General features: G+C 40.8%; 2 protein-coding genes across 2 annotated transcripts in view; both read left to right on the forward strand.

Annotated features, from left to right (window-relative positions):
* Positions 1–12,086, forward strand: part of LOC311252955 (uncharacterized protein) — a 290,895-nt gene that overhangs the window by 122,361 nt on the left and 156,448 nt on the right. The gene's annotated exons all lie outside the window — the stretch shown is intronic.
* LOC311253488 (uncharacterized protein) lies at positions 353–2,275 on the forward strand. The gene is made up of 3 exons (XM_084347503.1): positions 353–713; positions 831–952; positions 1,301–2,275. Exons 2-3 carry the CDS (start codon positions 881–883, stop codon positions 1,781–1,783), a joined length of 555 nt encoding a protein of 184 aa, XP_084203629.1. The 5' UTR covers positions 353–713; positions 831–880; the 3' UTR covers positions 1,784–2,275.

Here is a 12,086-nt window from a genome sequence, read left to right on the forward strand (position 1 = left end):
TTCAGTCATTATTTTCACCTCGTAGTGCAGTGCACAGTTTGCGCGGGGAGAAAGCTGCTCTCCACCGCTTCTAACACCACCTCCAACTTGAAAAAGCACTTGGAGCGACAGCACGGACACGTAAAGCTCAAAATCCCAGATAAATAAGCTTGTTGCCTCGTACATAGTAGAGGAAATGCTTCCTCTTTCTGTCTTTTCGTAAGATACTCGGCAAAATACCGATAGCAGGGAGAGACCAGCCGTATTCTGACAGGAAAACTTTTGCAACGTACCTTGATAAATGTTGCTCCATGATGGAAAGTGGGCTGAAAAAAACGTTTGAGAGCGTTGAGTATGTGTCAACGGCCGCTGACATCTGGACGTGTCAACAGCTATATAGGCATGACTGCCCATTGGATTGATCCAAGCAACTTCCATCGTGCAAAAACCGCCCTTGCCTGCAAAAGAATCAAAGGACGACACACATATGACGTTGTGGCTACTGAAGTTGAGCAGGTTCACTCATCTTATGGACTGTCAGAGAAGGTCACCGCAACAGTCGCTGACAACGGCTCTGCCCTCTGGACTGAGGCCAGCCGGTCTACGGTAGCTCCAGTTAACCACTCTCTGCAGTCAGCTAGGTTTGAGAGCCTTTTCTGAGCGGGAGTATAAATTCCTTGTGGAGTACTGCACAATCACAAACCCACTTACAAAAGCTTTGGACCGATTACAAGGTGAGATTAAGTGTACGTAGGTTCCTGTTAACCTATGGCTTCTTGCCTTTCCTTTTTTTTGACTGTTGAACATTTGAATCAAACAAGTAATTCTTGATTCATATTCATTGATTCCAGGTGAAAACGATTGCTTTTATGGCAATCTACTACCGACACTGGAGGCTCTGATGTCAAAGACCCTGGCTTTGCGTGCCGGCCTCTCCCAGATGACGGTAGATCTGCCTGATGTCATAGTGCAGGTAGGCCGTGTGTGTGTGTGTGTGTGTGTGTGTGTGTGTGTGTGTGTGTGTGTGTGTGAGACTTACTGACTGTAACTTTGTGTGATATGAGAGAAACCTGTCAGATGCACAAGTGCACATCCCTCCACTATCACAGATGCTGTCAGATGCTTCCACTATCACAGTTTTCTAAACTCCACACTGAAATGAGCTCTTAGAGAGTGTAAGATTTGTGTACTGGTACTGTGTTTCTGAAGACCTGGTATAGTCAATATGCCTGTTGCATCATCCACCTGTCAACTCCTTCCACAGGAAAGCGTGTTTTGTCCTCTTAAAGAGAAACATCTCATTTTGAAATCTCTTTCTCAGGCCGGCAAAAGCCGCTTTGCCTCTGTTTTGGACAGCAGGGAGGCTCTCCTGGCTGCTGTCACTCTGCCGAAGTTTAAGATGCGGTGGCTGAGGGAAGAGACCAGGAGAGAGGCCCTAAGGACTCTGCTGGTAACAGAGTGTTGTGCTTCCCCCGTGGCTGCCCCCAACAACGAGGAGCAGGAGGTCAGGCCTCTACAGCTAAGTCCAGCCTCCAGCAGCAGCGAGGATGACTTTTCTGTGTTTGAGGGAGAGCAGGATTCAGGATCTCTTGGTCCTGAAAGGGAGGTGATGGACTACCTGAAGTCTGGGTCAGAGATGGGGTTCCTGGACAACTTCCCCAGAATTAAGAACCTGTCTTTAAAATACAATGCGGCACCAGCATCCAGTGCTCCGGTAGAGAGGCTATTCAGCCTGGGGAGCCTTGTTGTGACTCCGAGGAGGAGCAGGTTGGGAGACGAGCGTTTGAGAGACTCCTCCTTATGAGGTGTAACCACTGCTCTGACGAGAATTACAACAAATAAGCTGACACATTCAGAAGTTCATATCTTGCCCCAGAAAGATGCACTACAGTAGTTGGAAATGCCAACTGTATTTTCATTGATGTGTTTTGAGGCTATTGTATGTGCTTTAAGTAATTTCAACAACCTGCCTCTCCTCTGCGCTGTGCTTTGCTGTTGTTTTTGACAGTTTACCTCTCCTCTGCACAGTGCTGGTAAGGCCAGTCTTTTTTATTTATGGATATATTTTTTGAGGAAGTTAATATTTCTTTGTTTGTACTTGTTATAAATTGACAATCAAATTGATTGATTGTTTGCACTAGACAGTGTTTATTAAACATTAAGGAAGTTAATATTTGTTTGTACTTGATTGCACAAGTACACTTGTTTGTACCTATTTGCAGTAGACAGTGTTTGTTAATTGAGGGAGTTAAGCAGCATACCTGCACCAGTATTGGCAGGGCCAGTCTGTTGTTGGCGTAATAAAGACCCTCAAGAAGACTCCTCCTGTGTCTGTTCTCCTTCCATCTTATGCATCTCAGGCAATTTTAGAGTAAGTAGAAAAAAAAATGTAACGAGTAATATAACCAGTTACTTTCTCCAGGGAGTAATATAGTAATGTAAGGCATTACTATTTTTGAGAGTAATATGTAACGTGTAATATATTACTTTTTTAAGTAGCGAGCCCCAACACTGCTGACCACAGAGCGATCCATATAAGCATCCAGTTTAGTGCGTCTGATACAATCCGCAGATCTGCTACTGGAAATGAAACAGTTCCCTGTTGAAGCAGGAAAAGGTTCAGACTGACATGATTCATTTAATCACTCGTTTTTACAACGAGGCTAAAAGGGAAAAATCCTACAACACTAACTGGGAACTACTTAAGTTTGAGTCAGGAAAAGTCTTCAGACAGTAAACAGGAGCATTTATTGCCAAAGCTAAAAGAGCAGAAGAGAAAGTCACAAGTAAAACGTCTTCTTCTTATCAGAGACCCCCGGTGAAGCTTCAGAGGAGGACGAGCTGCTTCTATCGGACCTCCAGAACAAATCAGACGAGTTGTATGGACAAAAAGCAGAGGAGCCTTTGTCAGGTCCAGGAAGAGATGGCTGGAGGAGGGGAGCAAAGTCCTGCCGACTGTTTCCCTCCTGAAAAATACCGATCCAAAACCAATCCCATCCATAATTTAAATATTAATGGGCTCGTTACTGATGACGAGAAATCAATTGCAGACTTCTGTTCGAGATTTTATAGCAGTTTATACAGCTGACAATCTAATGAAGAAGCCACCAGTCAGTGTGTAAACTCAGTAAATCAGGTGAGAAAGATTGATCTGGCAGGTACAGATCAGTGTGACGCCCTCTTACAGTGGCAGAGGTCACTGATTCCATCGCTCTGCTCAGAAACGATAAATCTCCGGCACTGACGGTTTAACTGCAGAGTTTTATAAAGCCTTCTCAGATCAGTCAGCCCGTTTTTACTGCAGGTTTTTACGGAGAGTCTAGAGAACGATGCCCTTCCTCCCGGTCTCACTCAAGGTCTGCTCACATTGATCCCCAAACCTAGAAAAGACGCTTGTTATTGACAGCTGGAGACCCATTTGTCTGCTGAGTAACGATTATAAAATGATGGCGTTAATATTTGCCAGGAGAATTAAAGTAGCTGTTGACACAATGATAGCTGAGACACAGTCGGGCTTTATGAGGAACAGGCACCTCTCTAATAATATCAGACTAGTATCAGATATTCTTGACTACTCTGAGCTGATATCTGAAGATGGCTTCATCCTCTTCTCAGATTTCTATAAGGCCTTTGATGCAACACAACACCGATTTATTTTTCTCTAAAAGACGCCGGTCAGATACCTGTCGCCATTCATGTGATGAAGCAGCTTTCAGAGGCCTCTGGTCTGTCTGAGTATAAATAAATGTGAACTGCACCTTTAAAAGGTTGTAATACGGACTTCCGGTTCCGGCCATGCCCGAGTCAGTCGCCTAAGCAGAACGCTCTGCCCGAGTTCGGTCTAAAATAGCCTGAAAAACAACCATATCCCACTCACAACTTTAAAGTGACCACGAAAATGAGCTCAAGCCAAAAACAGACTAAAATGGACACCAGAGCCGGGAAAAATGATGACCCGAAGACGAAACAAAAGCAGCTAACACTTGATGCTAATTTAGCCAACAGTGAGCCGGGAGCCGAACAGCTAATGCTAAAAGAGCTCTGGAAATTCAGACAAGAGTCCGGGGAGGCACAACGACACATTCAAGACTCCCAGACACGGATGGAGACGTCTATGGCCGAAATTAAACAGTGGATAGACACACTTGAGGAGAGGTTGTCATCTACCGAAACCAGAGTGAGTAACACCGAAGACCGGGGCCTGCGGCAAGAAAGAGCGCTAGCTTACCTGCTAAGTAAGGATGCAAAGCTAACCGCCAGACAGGATGACCTGGAAAACAGGCTCCGCAGGAACAACATTAGAGTGTATGGAATACCCGAAGATGCGGAGGGTAAAGAGATGATTCCGTTCATAACTAATCTCTTTAAGTCAACTCTAAAACTGCAGGAAGATATGAACATATGTCTGGAGAGGGCTCACAGGGCCATAACACCGAAGCCGAAGCCGACAGCGCCGCCGAGATCGATAATAGTGCGGTTTTTGGACTTTAAAGTTAAACAAACAGTGCTCCATCAAGCCTGGGCCCAGCGGGACGTGGAGTTTCAGGGGAAAAAGGATTATTTTGACCAAGACTACTCCCCGGATGTCCTGAGAAAGAGAAAGCAAGTGCGTGAAGTCATTAAAAAGCTCAGGGAACGCAACATCAGAGCTCAAGCACCTTACCCGGCACAACTAAGGGTATTTTTGGACACTGGGGTCAAAACCTTCCCCTCTCTTTGTGAAGCTCAACCAACTCTGCAGGAGCTAGGAGTGGAAGTAGACGTGGATGAACGGGACCTCCTGGAGAGAGAACTACTACAGGACAGATGGCTGACCCAGGGCAGACAGGGGAAAAAGGGACTGATCCTGACTCCCAAGGAAATCAAGACCATTATGAGCTGTGTAGATCATCACAGAAACGAATGAGTCTCAAATTAACTCCGCAGGAACCAGGAATGGAAGTAGACTTGAATGAGTGGGACATCTTAGAGAGAGAGCTACTACACAGATCGACACTGAGAGGTTTGATAATAAGAAAGTAGATATTTTGTTTTCTCCTTTTTCATTAAAGTTTAATTGGAGAAGGTAACGTGAGTGTAGTAAAAGCATATTAAACTTAAATTGTTTACGGGCTCAAAAAAATCAAAATCAAGAGCTTGGGCAAGATTTATTTTTATTTTATTTTTATTTTTTTATTACAGACTGATTTGGGCACTTAATGCAGCAGAGTTTGGACATTGCGTGGACTGCTGCTCACACACTTTGTGTTCCCCTCCCAGGGAGTCTAATCTCCCTGCCCGGACATCAGGGGTGGGTTATACATGGACTGTTAACCATATGTCTCTTTAAAGAGGGTAACCCATGGTTTCTTTGGAAGTTCTATCAAGTTATCGGTTGGTTTTGGTGTTTCATATGTTCTCTGTTTTACGGCAAGGTGACTCTAAGTACTATTTTCGGTTGTAAATGTACCAAGACACTTAAGAGAGAGAGAAATGGTGAATTATATTATCTTTTTCTTTTCTTCTTTCCATATAGTAGAATATGACCACTTTGAAATGTGTTAGTTACAATGTAAATGGACTAAATCACCCTATAAAGAGGAAAAAAATATTGGCACAATTAAAAAGGTTGGAATGTTCGATAGGATTATTGCAGGAAACCCATTTAAATGAGGAAGAACATGCTAAGTTAAAAAAGGGGTGGGTGGGACAGGCATTTAGCGCATCATACGAAAATCATAAGAAAAGGGGAGTAACGATTCTCTGCCATAAATCTTTATGTTTGGTCCCAGAAAAGGTTCTCCGGGACAAAAAGGGTCGCTGGGTCATGGTCATAGGTTCCATTGGAGAACTTTTATTGACAATTATGAATATCTATGCACCCAATGAGGATGATCCAGGGTTTTTTAAGGTGGTGGCTCAACTCCTGGCAGGGAACTCAAAAGGAACAATAATATTAGGGGGTGATTTTAATTGCGTGATAAACAAATGCATAGATAAATTTCCATTCGAACAAAAATATCAAATATCCAAATCCAAAGCAGTCTGCAATATGCTGGATGAACTCGGACTGGTTGACATTTGGCGTGTAAAAAACCCCAAGACCAGAGACTATACCCACTTCTCGAGAGTCCACAAGAGTCACTCAAGAATAGACTATTTTTGTATCTCGAAACAAGAAGCCCATAGAGTGGATGAATGCCACATTGAACCTCAAACTCTTTCAGATCATGGTCCAGTGGTCATGTCGTTATGTATGGATCAGAATAAGACTCAGAAATTATGGAGATTAAATGTGTCACTTTTAAATAACTTGGAGGTGGTTCAGGATATAAAAAACGAATTAAAAAATTTCTTGGACACAAACGACAATAACGAAGTCTCCCCTTCCACCTTGTGGGACACAGCGAAAGCAGTGTTAAGGGGCAAAATTATATCAATATCCTCTAAATTAAAAAAGGAGCGTGAAAAAGATCAAAGATTATTAGAAGAACAAATTAAGAAATTAGAGACAGAACACAAAAAAACAAATAATGACACTATTTTCATAGAGCTAAGTAAGTGTAGACAGCAATTAAATGATTTACTAACATACAAAGCGGAGGGGGCCTTACGCTTCACTAATCAGAAGTATTATGAACAAGGGAACAAAGCAAGCAGGCTGCTTGCTTTCCAATTAAGAAAAGCACAAGCAAGCCGAACAATACAAAAAGTTACATGCCCAAACTCAAAAAATTTGGTGTCTCATCCCAAAGCAATAGCCAACGCTTTTTCTAAGTATTATGAACAACTTTATGATTCAACAACCTCCCCCAACAAATTAGGAAAAATTAAACAACTTCTCCAACAAATTACTCTTACCAAACTGGACCAAAAGGAATCTAAAGCTATAGTTGAAACTATCACGGAAGAGGAAATTAAAAACACTATTAAAAAGCTCAAAAACAACTAATCGCCAGGCCCGGACGGGTTCCCCGGGGAGTTCTATAAATGTTTTCAAGCCGAGATCGTTCCCCTTCTACATAAAGTATATAACTATGCGCTGAATGCTAGAGACCCACCTAGAACATGGGGAGAAGCAGTGATCTCGGTCATACACAAAGAAGGGAAAGATCCCACACATTGTGCCTCATATAGGCCGATAAGTTTGTTATGCAATGACGTTAAGATATTGAGCTCTATAATAGCAAGAAGACTCCAGAAGATCATTAATAAGTTGATTAACCCAGATCAGACGGGCTTTATACCTGGAAGACTGGGAATAAACAACATTAGGCGCACGCTTAATATAATATCAACTGCCCAATCACAGTCTCACCCATCAATGCTTCTCGGTCTTGACGCCGAGAAGGCATTTGATCGGGTGGACTGGCTGTTTCTGGAGCATGTCTTAAGTAAAATGGGATTTGATGAAACATTTATTGAGTGGTTCGAAGTCCTATATAAAAACCCCACTTCTAGGGTTCGTGTTAACGGTCATATCTCAGATAGTTTTCCACTAAAAAGAGGAACGCTTTCTTGGCATTTCAGATAAGACAAAAGAGCACAAATTATCATTATACGCAGATGATGTCATTTTGTACATTAGGGATCCTAGCTCTTCTATACCCGAACTTTTAAAACTTTTGAAAGACTTTGGTGTGGCCTCAGGATATAAGGTCAACGAATCGAAATCTGAAGCCATGATGTTGAATGGGCGATGGCCATCAGAACTATCTGACAAGATCAAATTTAATTGGTCACCTCAGGGATTTCGATACCTGGGAATAACTATTTCCTCGGATGCTACTCAACTGTATAATTTGAATTATGGGAAATTAATAGAACAGAAACGAAAGGACCTGGAAAGATGGGAATTATTGCCATTATCCTTCTTTGGTAGGATTGAGACAGTCAGAACAAATATTCTACCCAGACTGTTATATTTGTTTTTATCTCTTCCTATTTGGATTTCAGCGACTAAATTAAAAAAACTACAAAAAAGGATTTCTTCTTTTATTTGGCAGAAAAAGAAACCTAGAATAAAATTTACACACTTGACTAGCAGTAAAGCAAGCGGTGGTCTAAATGTACCAAATTTCAAATTATATTACTGGGCTGCACAATTACACGGGGCAGTAGAATGGTTAAAACAAAATAAAGAAACAACATGGCTATCTTTAGAGCAAAATTCATGCCCTGGAGTCTCACTACAAGTATTACCATTCTGCTCAAATGAGATATGGACAAAGAATAAAATTTCAAATATCTGGATGAAGTGTACACGCAAGGTTTTAGTTTCTGTAAGGAAAAAAATAAATGCTCCACAGTCTATATCTAGAGCAATGAAAATTTCTGAGATAATAGATTTCAAACCTAGACACCTTGATTCAAGATTTAAAGAATGGGAAAATAAGGGCCTTATTTTTATTGATGACTTATTTGATGGTGAAACCCTCAAGTCATTTATTCACTTACAAGAACAATTTGGTTTGATATCCACAGATTTCTACAGGTTTCTGCAGTTGAGAAGCTATCTGACTTCACATAAAGAATGGCAGTCTCTTACATTACAGCCTTCTGAGTTAGAACTGTTCTTCATCAGGACTATAAAGAAAGGGGATGGAAAAAAAATTGTTTCACATTTATATAAATTACTACAGACAAGTGTAACGGGGAGCTCTTTTGGAGTAAAGGAAAAGTGGGAATTAGAAATGAATGTCGTGATTGAAGACCAAATTTGGGAACAAGTGTGTGAGAACGGGCATAAACTGACCAGCAGCCCCACGTGGAAAGAATTCATATGGAAAGTGAATCTCCGCTTTTTCAAAACCCCATTTATCATCTCTAAATTTGACAAAACAAAGACAAATCTTTGTTGGAGACAATGCGGACAAATTGGAGATCACACACATATTTTCTGGGATTGTCCTAAACTGAAAATGTATTGGGAGGGGATCGGGGCGGAACTTTCTAACATCTTACAAATTAGTATAAAGAATGACCCGCTGGTCTTTGTTCTTGGAGTGCTTCCCTATGACTTTTTATGTAAAGAAAAAATGTACCTACTCAAAATCCTCATAATGGTGGCAAAAAAGATGATAACTATGTCCTGGTGTAAACCATTACCCCCGACCGTTGACCAATGGAAAGAGCGACTTATCAGGGTATATACAATGGAAATAATAACGGCTAGGCTCAATCTTGACGTGGCCTTATTCAAGAGGAGGTGGAATCCACTAATTACTTACTTTGGACTAACATTACAGGACACCTAGGTGATCCAGCATCATAGAGGCAATTTCAGGCCTGGACCCTCTAAAGTAAAAGGGTGTGTTTTTGTTATGTTTTCATTTCATAAATATCAACCATTCACCATGGTAATTCTACTCAATCTTATTTACACATAATTATTAATAATATTATTTATCCAATCATGTACTTTAAGTATCAGGTCTCTGACACTGTTATAAGAATATGGAACCACCTTGCCGACAGGTTTTCTTTTTTCTTTTCGTTTTTTCTCTTTCTTTTTACTCAGATATGGAACAAAAGAATGTAAAGCTTTTAAAAAGGAAAACTTCTGTAAATATGTTTAAGTATGTAAAGCTTGAAACATCAATAAACATATTTGTTCAAAAAAAAAAAAAGGTTGTAATACACAAACTATTTGCAACATGACGATCAAGGAAGAAGTCACATACTTGGGTGTTCTTGTTGCTAAAGACCAGAAGGCGAGATGTCCTTTAAACGTGTCTCCATCATTAAAAAGTCAACACACAGTGAACGAGTGGCTGCAGAGGGACTCATCTCTAACAGGCAGAGTGTTGCTGCAGGCTGAAGGATATCTGGGCTCACATACGCAGCTCTCTCTTCACACCTGGACACGGACATTTGGAAAGACGTTGACAGGAAGCGTTTTGACTTCATCTGGAAAAATCCTGCACATTAGATCAAAACAAGTGTCGTTGTGAGTAATTATGAATCCGGTGGGCTCAACTTTCTGGACTTTAACACACTGAACAAGACTTTTAAGACACATCGGGCTCAGCACGTTGTAAAACACCCTGCTGTCTCAGTGTGGACTTTTATTCCCCACTATATATTCTCTGCTTTGCTGCTCTGAGCTTTGTTTTGAACTGTAATCACAATGTGGACAAACTCCCTGTGAGACTGTCCACTTTCCATAAGCAGCTCCTTTTAGCACGGCCTCTCATTTATCAGCACAGTTTCTCAGCTCACAGGTTTCTGATCTGGAATAACAGATATTCTGCATAAAAACAAGTGGCTCTTTTCTGAGAGTCGGGTCCAGAACCAGGTTTAAATTCAGCAGTAAAAACCTGATTTTGTAGCTTTTCTCCATGAAGTTGTACATTATATGAATCTAATTTCTGGCTCCAGCGACAGAAAGGCAGTTAAACTGTCACCATATGCTCTTTCTCTGCCACTATATAACTTATAAGCTTCTGGCAACATGTTGTTTCTGCTGTTTATATGTGACATGTTCCTTCATTATCACATGCACATGTTTCTATAAGTCACATCTGAATTATAAACCCCTTTTTGCAATGAAGCTGAGGGACCAATCAGAGGCCGGTAAAGTCAGCTGTGAGATGATGTCACAGAAGCTGCTGTGTGACTATTATTCCTGTTTCCTTGGAGGAGACGAGCTCCATTAAAGATCCACTGTTGGACTGTCGGCCACCACGTCCGCTGAGAGTCGATAAAACTGCAGAAATTGATAAACTGCTCTAATTTGAATTGTTTTGATATATGGAGGTATAGAAATCCTGACAAGAGTCAGTTTACATGGCAAACAACAGACTTGAGCAAACAGTCAAGAAGAGATGTTTGGTTGATATCTTCAGTTACGGATGTTTATATTGAACCCTCTGTACTTACAGACCATCAGCTGATAAACATCTCAGTTCATCTTAATAACACAACAGATCAGGATCAAAGTGGAAATTAAATAACATCTCTTAGAAGATAAACAGTTTCTAAGCATAAGTTAACTATTAATGAAAGCTGGAGAAAGGCTAAAGCACTGAACTCCTTCGGAGAGCAATGGGAAGTTTTGACGTATCAAATGAGAAGACTAGCAGCCCACAGAGGGGAAGAAATGGCAAAAGACAAGCGCATAATGGAGGATAATATAACAAAAAAGATCATTATGATGTATGAATCAACAAGATGGAGAAAGTGTGACTACATTACAATCACAACTATCAGATCTGTGAAGATGAAGCGAGGGGGCCTTTGTAAGATCTAGAAGAAAATGGACGGAGGAAGGTGAAAAGAACAAAATACTTTTTCAATGTGGAAAAAAGAAATGCAGAAACCTCCTCAGTAATTACATTAAACATCAGTGGCCAGATTACAGACAACGCCAGGGAAATATCTCACTTTGTCAAGAACTTGTATGAAAACCTGTTCAAGAAAAAAGTGAATTCATGTGAGTCGCTCTCATGTTTCAGGTCTATAGACGGGGATGTAAAACGAACAGACGAAGAACAGGAAAGTGTGTGATCAGGATGTTACTCAAGAAGAAATCAGTGTTTGTATTTCTAAGTTAAAGGATGATGAGTCTCCTGGGAACGATGGTTTAACTAGTGAGTTTTATAAAATCTTCAAAGAAGAGATTTCAGTTCATGTTTATCAGGAAGCTTTGTCTGTGGGAAGACTGCCGCCATCAGTCTCAAGGCCTCATTACACTGATCCCCAAACCTGGGAAAGACCCAGTGTGTGTTGAAGACTGGAGGCCAATTACTTTAATTAATAATGATGTTAAGTTATTATCACTTATTTTTGCTCAAAGGCTCAAACACAGTGTTTAACATAAACTGGATGAAGAGATATCTGCAGGGAGAAAGTAAATGATGGTACATTAAACCAGAACTTATTTTCCAGAAGATCGGGGGATTGAATTTCTTTTAAACTGTTATTACAGTGTTGATAAACTTCCTGTCAATCTGGCAAGTTTTCACAAACAAGCTTTACTTTCTTGGATGTTTTTCAAGAGACGGTTTGACCGAAATATCTTGTTTGTGACGCAGTTATTGAATGAAAATGGACATTTGTACAACTACACTGAGTTTTTAAAAAAGTATGCAACTCCTATCACACCTGAAGAATTGGCCATAATATTC

The sequence above is a fragment of the Pagrus pagrus genome (assembly GCF_965226575.1).
Source record: "Pagrus pagrus genome assembly, chromosome: 24".
Lineage (NCBI taxonomy): Eukaryota > Metazoa > Chordata > Actinopteri > Spariformes > Sparidae > Pagrus > Pagrus pagrus.